At 47.8% G+C, this 16,484-nt stretch overlaps 1 protein-coding gene across 1 annotated transcript; it reads left to right on the top strand.

The window, feature by feature from the left end:
• Positions 1 to 998: 998 nt before the first annotated feature.
• TBXT (T-box transcription factor T) lies at positions 999 to 9,828 on the top strand. Its single transcript, NM_001003092.1, is given in 8 exon segments — positions 999 to 1,204; positions 1,611 to 1,875; positions 2,583 to 2,717; positions 3,524 to 3,585; positions 3,706 to 3,767; positions 5,345 to 5,518; positions 6,818 to 6,947; positions 9,555 to 9,828. Coding segments are annotated over 8 exon segments (1,308 nt in total).
• The last annotated feature ends 6,656 nt before the right edge of the window (positions 9,829 to 16,484 follow it).

Below are 16,484 nucleotides of genomic sequence, written 5' to 3'. Positions count from 1 at the left end.
GCCCGGTCACACTGAGTGCACGCGCAAACTCGCCATCAAACTCCTGCTTTTACATAGGAAGTAGGAAAAGTTCCCAAAAGGGCTCGTTCCGAGGTTGCTTTCTGAGTATTTCCTCTGTGGGCGCGGAGCCCAGCCTCCCGCAGAGACTCCGGGCGCGGGGCACCCCCTCCCACACCCGCGGAGGCGCGGGAACCGGGGGCGCCGGGGTGGGCTGAGCCACGGGCCTGGCCGTCCGCAGAGTCACCTGCAGCGCCGCGCGCCCCGGGACGGGGCGGGACGGGACTCCGCTGGGGGAGCGCCCAGCCTGCAGAGGACCGGACCTGGCGACCCCGCGAGGCCGACAGGGCGCCCTTCCGCGGGTGGGTGCGCGGGTGGGGGCTCCGGCCGGGCGCAGGTGAGCCCGCGGTGCGGTCCGGGGCTGCCGGCGAGCCAGAGCCGGGCAGCCCCTCGGGGACGCGCGGGCCGCGGCGAGCTCGGGCGCCCGGCTCCTCCACCCCCCGCGCCCGCGGCCCGCCCCGCCGCTTTGATGGAGGTGCAAACATTTGGGGGAGGGCGGAGGTGTCGGGGCTGGGCCGGGGCGCGCCGGGCCCGGCCCGGGATTTGCATGAAACAGGCGCGGGAGCCCATTGTGGGCCCCCGGGCGCCCCAGCCCGCCGGCCGGGTCTGAAGTGGCCGCGCGCGGCCAATGGGCAGCTGGCCCCGCACTTCAAAGGGCGCGCGGCCCAATCCGCCGGCCCCCTCCGCGGCCGCCGCCGCTCTATTTATGGGAGGGGACGAGGTTTCTCTCCCCAGAGACCTACTCCAGCCGTGCCTCGCGGGAGTTCAAGTGGAATAACCTCTCCCCCCACCCCTCCCCCGCCCCCTCCCCCCCAGATCGCCGTCCGCGCCCTCCTCCGCGGCCAGTGCTGGGGGCCCCGCGCCGTCAGACGGGGGTGAAGGTGGCCCTGCGGTAGCGAGTCGGGGCTCCGGGGGGCGGTGGGGAGGGGGCGGGCGGGAGGATGAGCTCCCCCGGCGCCGAGAGCGCGGGGAAGAGCCTGCAGTACCGAGTGGACCACCTGCTGAGCGCCGTGGAGAGCGAGCTGCAGGCGGGCAGCGAGAAGGGCGACCCCACGGAGCGCGAGCTGCGCGTGGGCCTGGAGGACAGCGAGCTGTGGCTGCGCTTCAAGGAGCTCACCAACGAGATGATCGTGACCAAGAACGGCAGGTAGGCGCGCCCAGGTGACCAAGAACGGCAGGTAGGCGCGCCCGGAGCTCGACTTGTGCCCAGCGCTCTGGGGGGGCCTGGAGGAAAGTCTCCCGCGGTCCCACGGAGTTCTCCCAGCGGGGGTCTTCTTGCTCCTTTCTGCTCGGCTGGGGAACGGAGCCCCGTGTCCCCTGATCGTCACTCTCTGGGTTTTCTGGGAGAAGTCTCGGGGACCCACGCCTTCCCTAGCGGAAACCCGAGGAGGAGGCCGTGGGAGACTGTGGAGACTTGGTGGGGAGGGTTCTGGGAAGGGGAGGCTGGAGGGCTTCTCTTTGCCCCCAAATGACATGCTTGTGTCCCAGGCTCTGTGCCTTGGGTGTAAGGACTCAGATCCGGGGTCCCCCTGCTGCATCCCCTCCCCTTGCAGGAGGATGTTCCCCGTCCTGAAGGTGAACGTGTCCGGCCTGGACCCCAACGCCATGTACTCGTTCTTGCTGGACTTCGTGGCGGCCGACAACCACCGCTGGAAGTACGTGAACGGAGAGTGGGTCCCAGGGGGCAAGCCCGAGCCCCAGGCGCCCAGCTGCGTCTACATCCACCCGGACTCGCCCAACTTCGGAGCTCACTGGATGAAGGCTCCCGTCTCCTTTAGCAAAGTCAAGCTCACCAACAAGCTCAACGGAGGGGGTCAGGTAGGTGTGCAGCTGCCCTCTGGGGCGGTGGGGCTGCTCGTTCAGAGGGGTGGGAGGTGACATCTGTCCCAGGAGAAACTGCCACAGACTTCCTCAGTGAAGCCTTCCGTGTTGTTTATAGTCAACTGATGACCGTGACACCAAGGTCCTGAGCCCCAGGAAGGGTGCAGAGCTTCACCTTTGGAGACCCAAAGTCTCAGACTTTGGGCAAACTTTTGCATTCAAGCCTTCAGCTTCCCTAGAGTTAGAGAAAATATCAGCCTTGATCCTAAAGAATCGCTTTCATGCTAAATATGTGCCATCGTGTTCACTGCCTGGTCTGAACAGCCTTGTAAATTTGTCCTCTTCTAAGAGTGTCTTTACTGGGGGGTTTTTACTGGGAGACCCCATGTTCGAGCAAGGCGCCAACAAGCTCAGGCTTTTAAAGGTGTCTATAACCATCCTGGAAGCATTACAACATTATTATACCAGGTCAAAGGATTTCACGATGGGCATTCATTGCCTTTAATGGTGTGTAGCATCTCACATTCCTTTTCTTAAACCAGTCGTGGGAAGCGGCACCTGATGGGAAACCCACGAGCCTCAACAGTAAAGACACTTTCTCGTGAGCTACACTATTTTCTGCACCTTGGATGTATTTTTCTCTGCAATAGCAGGACAAATGGATGTTTTGTTATCTGAACGTCTCATTTGTGTGCCTCTCTCAGATCATGCTGAACTCCTTACACAAGTATGAGCCTCGGATCCACATAGTGAGAGTTGGGGGCGCACAGCGCATGATCACCAGCCACTGCTTCCCAGAGACCCAGTTCATAGCAGTGACTGCTTATCAGAACGAGGAGGTGAGCGGCAGGGTGGGCATCTGGGTGATGTTCCCTTGGAGGTCACAAAGAATGCGGACATCCTATGTGTTGGTATTCCTTAGATTGATAAGTTATGCCTTTTCAAATAATGTACTATGATCATAAAAATCGGGACAGAGGGGAGTAAAGTTTAAAAATAGTGCTTGTTCAAGCATTTTTCCTTTAATGCTCCGTAAACGTGTCTTAAACTAGAACCAACTACTAAATGCTCCAAGTGAAAATAACAAAATATTTAGGCTCAGTACTATGAGAATTTCTTGAGAACAAAATAAGTGAAAGAGGAAATCTTAGCAAATCTTTCGGAAGGGGGGCAACCCTCCAAAGCTGTTCAATATGAAGGGTCAGCGAGATACAAAATACCCTTCAGTGCCTGTAAATCTCTAAGTCTGACCCCAAAGTACAGACATTTTGTGAATAGCTGGTTGTCAGTGTTGAGCACCAACTGGAAGGAGCAAATCACCATTTCCTAAGCGGATCCAGGTTATGTTTTGAGCGATGTTTATTTGGTGTGTGCAGACAGGCTGTTGTCAGCAGCTGGTTTAAGTCACTGTGAGTTCTGCTCTGAAAAGCAGAATTTAAAAACTTCCATAAATGTACTATTCTTTGTGAAATATTACAATGACTCAGACATCTCAGACCAAACTAGAAAAATAGACCTGGAAAGAAGTCTGCTTATGTTTGAATATTTAAAGGGGGGTGCTGATGTTTCTCAATTTCTCGGGATGAAATTATAATCCTCTGGTTGATGGACAATGCCCCAGTAAATGTGATTTCTTGTTTTTCAGATCACGGCTCTTAAAATTAAATACAATCCATTTGCAAAAGCTTTCCTTGATGCAAAGGAAAGGTGAGAGAATTCTAACTCTACCCTTTGGGCAAAGACATACGCAGAAAGAGGAATTGTTGCTGCAAATACTGTTTTCTGAATGTTCTCCTCTTTTGACACCTCAATACACTTTTTTGACAGAAGTGATCACAAAGATATGATGGAAGAGCCTGGAGACAGCCAGCAATCTGGGTACTCCCAATGTACGGTTTGTTGCACTCTGTCCCCGCGTCCCTGGCTTCGGGGACTAGGCTTCTGAGAGCCAGAGCTGGGGATGTGGCTGACAGCACGTTTCTGAGTGTGGCTGGGGAGCAGACTACCCATGTGTATGAGGCACATGGGCCCGTGATGTTGGAGCAATGTCATTACTGGTCTTCAGCCTCTGCTCTACCTGGGGGTTGGGGATGCTCATGGGGCACTTGGGACTCTTGGCAGGGAAGTCAGGGGAGAATTTCCCCGGGGGAGGGGGGGCTCTTTTGTTTGGCTCTGAGGCAGCTCTAACAGTGTCTGGGTGGGATTATTGAGATCCTGGTGGGGGGTTAGACTCTGCTCTGTTGGGCAAGTGGAGAAGCCAGCTGGGGATAGCCACTTGGAGATGTCGTCTGTCTTTGTCAACGATGGCAGACTGAAGGACCACCTGTGGAAGGATGCGTATGTGCAGATGCGGTTCTCCCCTCAGTCCATCGTGGTTCTGGAAGTGGCCCAGGAACTCAGGCTGGTGTGGTGGGCATGGTGGCTTGTAGGATGGGGAAAGTCCACTAATTCCAGCTTCCTGTCGGAGTCCAATGAGCCAGAACAAAGTGGCGCAGATCTATGGAGTAGGGGTAGCCTCTCTTAGGAGGCAAAGTTTTGTGTAGCTCTCCTCTCTATGCAGGGAAGGGGCTTGGAATTTAACTGACATGGTTGGGAGAGAAAAGTTAGCACTTGCTGCCACTTTCTGAGGCTGCGGGGACCAGCATGGCACATTCTGCTGACACTCGTTTTCTCTTCTATTTCTTCGTTAATCATCTTCTGGGCTAATTGAACAAACAGCTCTCCCAAGTGGCTCCTGGGCTGCGCTCACTTGGGCAAGTGATGGGGGTGGCGTGGGCAGGCTTTGTGGGCACACCCACACACATACTGTCTGAAGCGTTGTTAGTAGTTTGGAAACTATAGCCAGAGTAGTTGTCCTCATAGAGGTTGCTTTTCTGAATTAACAACAACAAACTTCAGAGCAGTGGATGGAGAAGAGATGGAGTGTGAGAGGCGCGCAGGGTAGTGTCAGAGTGATTTTCTGACTGATGTGCACGTGGGGAGAACGTGAGCCTAAAACAGAAGAAGAGCGGACGGGAGCTGTTACACTTCCAGCAAGGACTCGCTCCTTGTGCTGTGGTGGCAGGAGCAGGTGAAAGCAGGGCGGGGACACCCCATGCATGACTCACTCCGTGGGTCTCGAGCGCGTGTGGCTCTGAATTTCATCTCTCTATGTGTTTTCTTGCCCAGCAGTTAGGACTTGGAAGCTGATGGGCCTGGGAAGATTCTGGGGGGTTTGAAGAAGCAGCAGGCGTTGGCTGAGGCTGGGGCCCCCCACTTCTTCTCAGGTGCCCTGTGGCCTCTCATGGGGAGTTGATGCCCAGATGCCTTAAGACTTGGACTGGGGACTCGGTGTAAGACACCAAGAGTCCTCACTTCATCGGGGACCCTCAGAAAGAGACACACGATTCCTGGTCTCAGCCCTCCTGCCCTTTAGATAATGGAGGTAATGAAACGCCCGTTACTCAGCATTCTTTTCTCACAGCAGGGGGTTGGCTCATCCCTGGAACCAGCACCCTGTGTCCACCTGCCACCCCCCACCCTCAGTTCGGAGGCCCCCTCTCACTTCCCTCCACGCACGGCTGTGAAAGGTACCCCGCCCTGAGGAACCACCGTCCATCCCCCTATCCCAGCCCTTACGCACATCGGAATAATTCTCCAAGTAAGTTCTAAGTCCAAGTAGGCCTGGGGTTTGGGGATGGATGGAAGACCACTGGTGGAACGGCATCTGTAGGATGGATTCCAGAGATCAGGGGAGGAGCACACACCCAAGCCAGTCCTTTCTTCATGCCCATGCTATTGCTGCTGGCTCAGCCAGCAAGACGTCCAGACAGTGGGCTGGTGGGCTCAATGTACTCAGTTACTCCTGGAGCTTTTTCTCTCCAGAACCGTGGGTCTATCTCTAGGGGCCCAGGTTTGGATATTTTATGAACTTCTCTAAAGCGATGATGTTGAGTCAGTCAGGTAGAAGGATTACTGGCTTACCTAGACCCACAAATGATTTCCAGCGATTTTCCCGGGATCCACTAACTATGTTGCTCCAGGTGTGGTGCCTGGAGCAGCAGCAGCCTCACCTGGAAGCCAGCCTTGGCATACTGTGTCGGCAGGCTCCCCAGCGATCCTAACGGGAGCTTACAGGCTGCCGACCCAGGGCTAGACCATTAAGATCCCTTTACCTAACTAACTTCCTCTGACACCACCTGTGCCCAGACTTAATTTTGTCTGGCTTTAAAAGGAGGAACATAGCTAATGAACACCATAAAACAATTAAGCAGTTAAAGCTGATTTGAAATGAAAGGAGCTTATTTGGTAAAGACATAGTTATTGGGTCTTGGTCAACCAGTGGCTAGACTCAGAGGCTCATATTTTAGTTTTGCCTGGAGTGATGGTTTCTAAAGTCTTTCAACTCTTATGAAATAATATTTTGGGAAAAGGCAGGTTAAAGTTGTATTTATTTTTTTATTTTTAAAGATAATTAATCCCCAATCAAGTGATCATAGGATACCATTTTTACAGAGCATCTATTGATCTGAAGATAAAGAAAAAGCTTGGGTTTACTGGAATATATTTTCAAAATATATACACAATATATAAATATTTGCCTTTGGTGACCAATTAAATAGGCCAATGGATAGTCTTTTTTTTAAAGATTTTTTTATTTATTAATTTGAGAGAGAGAGAGAGAACAAGTGAGGGGGGGAGGGGTAGAGGGAGAAGCAGACTCCATGCTGAGCAGGGAGCCTGACAAGGGGCTCAATCCCAGGATGCTGAGATCATGACCTGAGCCAAGATAGCCATGGATAGTCTGGATAGGCAACCTGGATAGTCTTCTGTTTCATATTCCATACCCATTTTGTTGGGTAGTGCCAGTGTTGGATAGTGCCAGTGGATGCTAATATTTCACTGCATTCTGTTATTCTTGGAAGACTCCCCACTAATGATGCTTTCTTATACCCCATAGCCTATTCTGACAATCCATCTGCATGTTTGTCCATGCTCCAATCCCATGACAGTTGGCCCAGCCTTGGGACGCCTGCCCACACCAGCATGCTCCCCATGAGCCACAGTGCCGGCCCACCCACCGGCTCTAGGTAACGTATGTCTGGACACAATGCATGCTCTCTTGGGACTGTGAGGGTGACTCATGCCATTTCCATCCGTTGGCTTTTATTCTGCACGTGTGGGTGGCTGGGCTGTTACTGTAGTTCTACCGCTAACCCGGGGATCCCAGGTTACAGGACTACGGTGTGTTACTGTTCTAGTCTGTCTTTTGGGAGGACCAGTGGCCCCCTCTGGGTGGCATGGATGAGGCTGGGTTGTAACAGTGAGAAGCCAGGGTCCCCATCCTGGCTCTGGCACTTACTAGTTCCTGTATAGGACAAGTCTCTTAAACTTGCTGAGCCTCATTTCTACAAGAAAAAAGATGCTATATAACCCCATCCTCAGCTTGTCTTTACAGAGTTGCTGGGGATAGCAGGTGAAATTTGAAGAAATGTTTCTAGAACCATTTTTTTCACAAGAGCTGTTAAATTAAAAAATATTTTATGTATTTATTCATGATATATGAATATATATATATACACACACACACACACACACACACAGAGAGAGAGAGGCAGAAATACAGGCAGAGGGAGAAGTAGGCTCCATGTGGGACTTGCTCCCGGGTCTCTAGGATCACACCTGGGCTGAAGGCAGGTGCTAAACCACTGAGCCACCCAGGCTGCCCAAGAGCTGTTAAATTGAGGGAAAAATGTGTTGGCATTTTTTGTGGATACAGGATCAAAGTCCTTCACATATATGCTGGTAACTAGTAAAGAACAAGGAATATTTTATTATTAGCTTGAAAATAATATATAGGGAGATTGGCTTAAAAATCAAGCTGATTGCAAATGTATTGTGATTTTTCATAGGATTTTATAAAAATCTAAGACAAAGCTGAAAGTCAGCTCTCATTTTTTACTGAGGAAATAAGCTCAGAGATACTAAATCATTTAGCAAGTTGTTGGCTCGCAGCAGAGTGAGTCTGTAGACAAGTTATCTTGACTATGAGAGCATTGCAATTTATTGTATATAGAATACCAAAATATGCCTGAGATCTTAATTCTTTTATCTAGGAAACAATTACTTTATAACAGAATCTAATTATCTACTTTAAAAAAATAAAGCAAACAACGCACAAAGCAGCTGACCAATCAAGATCGGGAAGGTGGCTTAGAAATCTGTACATAAATGGACTAAACTGCAGGTTGCAAACTGCTGGTGGTGGAGACCCCACAGCCCCATGGCAGTCGCCTTTGGAACAGGCATCTCAGAGCTGTTTTTTTCTCTGTGCAAAATGGGGACAATAAACTATTTCATTCAACTTAGGCTTGTTTTCGAGGTCTGATACATCTGAAATACAAGACAGAGCTTGGTGAACAATACAGCACAATATGGAGTAAGGGAAAGACATTCGTTTATAGAAAGTCATTTTCTCAAAGCAATTTTGGCATGGTTGGATGCTGTTTAATCTGTGTTGCTAGAAGGACCTAATATCCCTTTCCTGCTTTCTTGGGAAACAGGCCCAAAACTGGGGCAGGTCAGGGTACCCTGACCCAGCCAGTAAAGGGCAGCACTGGGCTCTGTGTTGGGGTCTAGCTCTGGCTGCTCTTCTGCACTGCATCGAGCTGTCATGCACAGGACAGAGCGCAGAGGACCAGGCCTATTTCTATTTTGAGCATCTTTCTCTTTCTTTTTGTTTTCTCTTTCTTTCTTTCTTTCTTTCTTTCTTTCTTTCTTTCTTTCTTTCTTTCTTTCTTTCTTCTTTCTTTCCTTTCTTTTCTTTCTTCCTTTCTTTTTTTTCTTCTTTCTTTCTTTCTTTCTTTCTTTCTTTCTTTCTTTCTTTCTTTTTTCTTCTTTTCTTTCTTTCTTAGATTTTATTTGTTTATTCATGAACTCACCATTCATGAGTGGTTTAGCACCTGCCTTCAGCCCAGGATGTGATCCTAGAGACCCGGGATCAAGTCCCACGTCAGGCTCCCTGCATGGAGCCTGCTTCTCCCTCTGCCTATATCTCTGCCTCTGTCTCTCTCTCTCATGAATGAAACAAACATTCATTTGTTTATTCTCTGTGTTTATTCTCACACAGAGAGAGGCAGAGACATAGGCAGAGGGAGATGCAGGCTCCCTGCAGGGAGCCCAATATGGGACTGGATCCCAGGACCCCGGGATCACGACCTGAGCCAAAGGCAGACGCTCAACCACTGAGCCACCCAGGCATCCTTTGAGCACCTTTCATACCTTAGTGTTCCCGGAGGGTGCTGTTTCCAAGGCAAGAACCCCAGCAGCCGGGTGGGACATGCTAATTAACACACACCTAAGCGTGTCCTGGGAAACATCCGACTCAGGGTATCTAAGGATTTGGGATCCAAACGTGGAGCCTGGAGTTGCTGGCAGAAAGAGCTGCTGGGGCTCTGGCAGGAGCTGTGTATATGTGCACAACCTTTGCAGTCAGTGTCCCATCATTCAGTTTCCTGCTGATGGACAGGACAGTGACTTCCAGGCGCGGAGAAGGTACCTTAGTAGCAGAGCAAAGGGCCTGTCTGGAAGACGCCCTCTAGGGCAGCGATCAGCAGGAGGACGCCTCGGTGTTTGGGTTTCGAGCCCCTCTCCAGGTCACTGATGGCCTGAGTGTCTCCGGTTTTGTTCCCTTTCAGCCAATACCCCAGCCTGTGGTCCGTGAGCAACGGCACCATCACGCCGGGAGCGCAGCCGGCCGGGATGTCCAACGGGCTGGGAGCGCAGTTCTTCCGGGGCTCCTCTGCGCACGGGGCGCCTCTCGGCCACGCGGTCCCGGCTCCCTCGGCCTCCGGATCCCCGCTGTACGAGGGGGCCCCCACGGCCACAGACGTTCCCGACAGCCAGTACGACGCCTCGGCCCAAGCCCGCCTCATCGCCTCGTGGACGCCTGTGTCGCCGCCTTCCATGTAGCCGAGGCCTGTGTTATCCAAGACGCAGGACTTCTGGGTGTCTGGCTCAGTGGCCACGAGCGTGGATTTGATTGACCTCCCAGGTACAGAGTGGCAGCTCACGGGGTCAAAGGAAGGAAATAGGCCTTGTCTCCCTCCCTTTAAAATAAGACGAGGGACACCTGTTCTGCTGTTCCTCGAGAGTGCTGTGCACACCATCATCAACATCATCATTAGCAGCAGCAGCAGCAGCAGCAGCGGCAGCACTGGGGACACTTCCTGTGCAGGTGAATTCAGCCTAGAAGCAATGCAGTTCATCAAACTTACCACGATTTACGATAAAAATTATTTGCTAGGGTCCAGAAACTTTTTGTTTGTTTCTTATGCAGCACATAGATGACTCGGCGCATCAGAATCCGTAAACTCCACCAGTCCTTGAACAACAACAACAACAAAAAAAAGCACACTGGATTCTCTTTCTTGTTGTTTTGGAGTATTTTCCAGGCCCCTTATGGCAGGTGTCACAGTTGGAGCTGCGCTGTGAATCATCATATCATAGCCGAGGACAGCAGATTGTAGTTGAAATGCAGATTTTCCTGTTCTGTCCCCTAGAATGTTCGTTCTGAGCATAGATAGTTAATCTCTTGTATTGTTAAACGTATGATTGTTTATATTTTTCTTTTAAGTAGCCAAAGACAATCAGCAGGAAACATTTTCTGCACAATAAAGGCAATATCCAAATTTGGTTGGTCTAGTTATTATTCAGACTCCTCTTTTTTGGGGTGAGATTTTGTGATAGCTGGTGCAAAGACCTTGTCCCATAGGCCTTTGCACCAATCTACTGTGAACCTTGGTGCTTTATCCAGTGAGCTGCAGAACTGGAAGTGAAATCTGCATGTATTTACTCAATGCTGATTACCACAAAAATGCAAATAATGATAAATGATTTTTAAGAGTTTTGGGTAGTCAACACTGAATCGTGGATAATGACAGCACAGAACAGGAAAGATTAACATGCGACGTATACCCAATTCAAACAATTCAAGCAAAAGCACATAAAATGAATTGACAAAAAGTTACAGCTTATATGTTTGGACAAATAGTATTTATAAATGTATTTCCTGTTTGTATTCTCGCCAGAGAACCAGAATGCTGCTTGTTCTTGACTGAGACAATTTCTCCATCTAGTGGCTGAATCCTTATTTTGATGCTACTAGTTCCAGTTTTATTTTCAGAACCTCTGCTTGCTAAGAGTTACAGATGGCCAGTCCATTGGAGCTCGGCCTGTAAAGCGGAATTATGGATACACATGGTGTTATGGACGTTAGAGGTTAAGAGAAATAAGGCTTTGAAACTTTCCCAAAGGAGGAGAACAAGTAGTTTTAGAAGTCAGCACTGCTAACTTTTTAGTTACCTTAGTGAATTCATTATTATCATTGCCAGGGGCTCAGTCCAGTGCTCGGACGTCTTAGAGGCCGTATACTCTATCCATTTGCCTTACTGAGTGTGAACCAGAACTCAGTGCAAAGGACTGAATGTTTAGAGTACTTGCACCTGCTGTAGAAGTGGGACATGGTTCTCCTCAACCATTTGCCCCTTAAAAGTTTTTCTCCATGTCATAACTACTAGGTTTTATTCCTGCTCACTTGCAGACATATCCCAAATCAGAAGATTTATTGATAAGTGTATTAGAATATTTTTTTGAAAAAAAAAACACTGCCCGGATGGAACTAGGAAATGAAACTGTCCCCGGTTTGCACTGTGGGTCTTGTCCAGCATAGGCTGCTGGAGAAGGGCTGGGCTTTGAGGTGGTGGACAGTTCCCTGGGATCCCACAGCACTGGGAGTCCATGTCACAGAAAACTTGCCCGCCTCTGTAGCTCACTGCTCTGTGAAGGCTGGCCCCAGGGTCTTGTCCTCCTAGGGTCTACCCTGGCACCCGCCCCTTGGTAGACCTGCAAGTGTCAGTACTCTAGGACTGATCTGAGGGGATAAGAGGAGCCTGGGTGGAGGGTTCTTGAGGACATATTCCTGGAGGGCATGGCCAGGGAACATGGCCCTGCCCCATGTTCCGGGCTCCAGGGAGACTGAGTCACACAGCCCTTTCTGCAGGGTCTTGGACTCTGGCTAGAGAAACTGATTTTACATGTAGAAGATAGACAGTCTTGACACGTTTGAGTTTCTAAAGGCAACCCAGAGTTCAAATCCAGGGAATTAATATTTAAGTAAACCAAACAGTGTTTTTCTGGTTAGGCAGTAAGGCAGCAGTAGCCGTGTAGTGCAAAGAACCTGCTGTTTGGTGCAAAAGACCTGGATTTGAGTGTGAATTATCCACTCCAAAAATTCAAGTTCCTTATCTGCAAAGATGGAGAAAGAAAATGCTTGCTTAACAGGGTTATTGTGAGAAATGAAAGGGGTAACGGTCTTGGAAAGTTGGTAGAAACTGTGACATGTGCTATAGCATCGTAGATAAGATGCTAAGCCAATGAAACAAATTGTTGCCCAACTTTATTTATGGAACCCTTAGAATAAGGTATTGCTGCATATAAGAAACGCCTAGTCAAGATCCTAGGCCATCTATCCTAATTCAGAATGCAATGGCAAAGTCCTATGAATTATTTCTCTACTAAGATTAAGGTAGTCTCTAAATCTTTCATGAACAATAAATATATAGTCCAATTAAAAAAAAGGAATTATACAATCTGAATTGAACTCCTTGTCTTTGAGGTTATGGAGAGCCTGACTCTCTGTATGTATATAAGGTGAAAGTGATCTTTGAAAATTGTTCCCTGCAACTTTCAATGTATGTGGCCAGATTGTTTTATTCCTTTATCTGTTGGGGGGAAAGTCATGATAGGTTGGGACTATTATGCCTTCAAAAATGAAAAATACTTTTCGAAATAATGTATTTAAAAGGTGAATGTGTAATGAACACATTCCTGACCAGGAATACGGGCAAATGAATATATGATATCTGTGTAAGACTAAGATGGTGCATCCATAATCAGGTTAAAATTACAGCCAACCAGAAAACTAGAAGCTCACATAAAGTTAAAGGGATCTAAACCTACTAGTTCTATTTTTTTGGCATAATATTATATATATTTTAAATATGTTATCCCCCACTGGAGAATTACAGTGCTCTGTAATAAAGACACTATATTTGTATTATGGCAATATACCCAGAAACCTACAAGTGGTTTGTGATTAAAATCCTTTCTCCTCAGTTCCCATAGCTATAGTTTTGAGAAGAAAAGCTTATTTTTCTCATATCTAAATATGTTTATACTTCTAACTTTTGTTTTCTTGTAAAAAAACAGAAAAGGCTAAATGACTTCTTTTTCCTATTAAAAAATAATAATTCCTAGGATGCCTGGATGGCTCAGTTGGTTAAGTGTCCAGTTCTTGATTTTGGCTCAAGTCATGATCTCAGGGTCGTGGGATGGAGGCCCACAAGGGGCTCTGAGCTCAGCGCAGAGTCGGTCTTCTCCCTCTCTCTCTGTTCCTCCCCACCAAAATAAATTAATAAATAAATCTTTAAAAAATCATTCCAAATTAGGAATTATAAATGAAACTTATTAGTTTTAGGTTTTAAAACATATTATGATAAATCTATGATATCATTAGTCTGTAAAACTTTAGTATTTTATCAAATAAATTTTATATAAACATAATGACAATGAAGTGTGGGTTTATAACATGTTTGAGCAAATATATGACCAAAGAGCTTTAGAGTCAGGGGAGAAATACAATTCTAGTGGTGTAAGGTGCCCACGCTAACCAAACGTGAGATACTGTCCCTACAGCGAGGGCCATGATGAGTGGAAGGTAATTGCCATCAATTCAAAATTGATGAAAATAACAGAGTTATTTAACAGAGTCATGAAAATAACAGAGTTGTAGCTCAGATGTCAACAAAGGAGATAGAATGGAATTATAGAAAATATTCAGTTTTTTAAAAATTTATTTAAATTCCATTTGCCAACATATAGTATAACACCCAGTGCTCATCACATCACGTGCGCTTTTTTTTTTAAAAAGATTTTATTTATTTATTCATGAGAGATACAGAGAGAGAGAGAGAAGCAGAGACACAGGCAGAGGCAGAAGCAGGCTTCATGCAGGGAACCTGATGTGGGCCTCGATCCCGGGACTCTAGGATCATGCCCTGGGCCAAAGGCAAGCGTTAAACTGCTGAGCCACCCAGGGATCCCCATCATGTGCCCTTCTTAATACCTATCACCCAGTTACCCCATCCCCCCACCCCCTCCTCTTTCCACAACCCTCAGTTGTTTCTTTTTTTTAGACTTTATTTTATTATTATTTTTAAAGTTTTTATTTATTTATTCATGAGAGACACACAGAAAGAGAAAGAGAGAGAGAGAGAGAGGCAGAGACACAGACAGAGGGAGAAGCAGGCTCCATGCAGGGAGCCTGATGCAGGACTCAATCCCAGGACTCCAGGATCATGCCCTGGGCAGAAGGCAGGCGCTAAACCTCAGCAACCCACGGATCCCCTAAGATTTTTTTAATTTATTCATGAGAGACACAGAGAGAGAGGCAGAGACACAGGCAGAGAGAGAAGCAGGCTCCATGCAGGGAGTCCGATGTGGGACTCGATCCCAGGACCCCGAGATCAACCCTGAGCCAAAGGCAAATACTCAACTGCTGTGCCACCCAGGTGTCCCCTTCAGTTTGTTTCTTATGATTAAGACTCTCTTATGATTTGTCTCCCTCTGATTTTTCCCACTGTTTCCCCCCTTCCCTTATGGTCCTTTTCACTATTTCTTATAGTCCACATATGAGTGAAACCATATGATAATTATCTTTCTCCGTTTGGCTTATCTCAGCAAAATACCCTCCAGTTCCATCCATGTTGATGTAAATGGTAGGTATTCATCCTTTCTGATGGCTGAGTAATATTCCGTTGTTATATATATATCTCGTACCTTCTTTATCCATGGAAATACTCAGTTTGAAGGAAAGCAGAACAAGAAGAAAAAGTAATCAAAGAGATGGGGTAATTGGAAAACAAATAGCAAGACGGTGATTTAAACTCCGCCATATCAATAATTAGGGTCAATGTAAATGGTCTAAACAAATCAAAGGCATAGGTTGTCAGGCATGGTAATAAAGTAGTACCTAATATGTTCCCTACAACCATCACACTTTAAATATAAAGTTTAGAAGCAAAACCATGGGAAAAGATGCCATGCTAATACCAGTCAAAACAATGCCGAAGTGTCTGTGTTAATAGTAAGTCAGCTGGCTGAAAAGCACAGAATAGTCCAGAATAGGGCAATAAGGGGAACAATGGTTTGGGAGCCGCCTTTAGGACAAAGTACCTGGGCCTTTCCAGGCATACCCTCCACCCAGAGAAGAGGGCCAGTGACACCTGCCAGTGGGTCCATGACTAGGATGCATCTCTGATTGGTCCACTTTTCAATTGAGAATATTTTTTGTGATTGTCTTTTGTTTGTAGGGCATGGAGGCAGAAATCTTTTATTTCATAGGTGTTTGGTTTCAAATGTGTGGCATCCAGATGTGGTGTAGGTCATAAGACTGAATTTTGAGTCTGATGCTGGGATCGTTTGTTTCCAAGAGGCAGACTGTGACAGCTGGCATTACTGGCTGGCCTCTTTGCCCTTCCCTGTATCTGTGCCTTTCACCATGTGACTTTTTAGTTTCTCCCTGAAAAGGCAGAGTCTCTTTTCTCACTTTTCACACCCCCAGATTAGCCATGTGACCTTCTCTGGCCAGTGGAATGTGAGCAAGAAGGACAGTGTGCTGGTGGGGAGACAGGCCTTCAGCCAGTTCCTTGAGAATGTTGCTGGGAGCTAAAATCTTCCATTCTGGGTCCAGAAGGTGGGCACAAGGAGCAGAGCCATCTCAGCTGATCCGCAGAGCCGTAGTGCCAAATGGAGCTTCCCTTGGACGCCCATGAACATTGTTTCACATCACTACAATTTTGTGGTGGTTTGTTATGCAGTGAAAGCAAACAGATACAGACATTGGTACTTAGAAGTGGGGTGCCACTGTAGCTAAAACCTAACACATATGAGATTAGCTTTGGAACCACTGGTGGAAGCTTGGGAAACTTTTAAGTTTGGAAATGTGGCTACCCATACTCACTAGCACAAAATGCTTGGTAAAACGGTTTACCTTCAGTAGCTGGGAAATTAGGGAAGTCACCTGGTGAGTGTACGGAAATAGGTAGGTGGTACCTATACAGATCACTGAAAGTTTAATCTGGCCTCTTTCACTGCAAATGGTAAGACACCAAGAGTTGAGCTCAAAAAGGAACTGGCTAGTTCTCCAAGCAAAACTTAGAGGGAATTTACAGGTTCCAGAACTTGCTAGGAAATAATTTGTCATGTCCAGTCTGTCTAGCTTGAGGCCAAGACCAGATAGAGAGTACTGCCAGTATCGCATGGCTGCAAGATGAAGACCAAGTCAAGGATCTGAAACAACCTTTGCTAAGAATTCTGAATGGGTTAAGGGGATTCTAGAAAACCTTTCAATTGCAAAAGATCTCTTAAGATCTTAAGGACTTTATCTCACAACTGTCTGAAAAGTCCAGATAGCCATGCAGCCTGAGCGTCCCATCATGTGTCGGTGACTTACCCTCGTCATAAATGTGGGGTGGCAATGACCTGTCATCACATGGAAGTGAGAGTGT

The sequence above is a fragment of the Canis lupus genome, chromosome 1 (assembly GCF_011100685.1).
Source record: "Canis lupus familiaris isolate Mischka breed German Shepherd chromosome 1, alternate assembly UU_Cfam_GSD_1.0, whole genome shotgun sequence".
NCBI classification, from domain to species: domain Eukaryota; kingdom Metazoa; phylum Chordata; class Mammalia; order Carnivora; family Canidae; genus Canis; species Canis lupus.
This window is presented reverse-complemented; position numbering and strand designations above follow the sequence as displayed.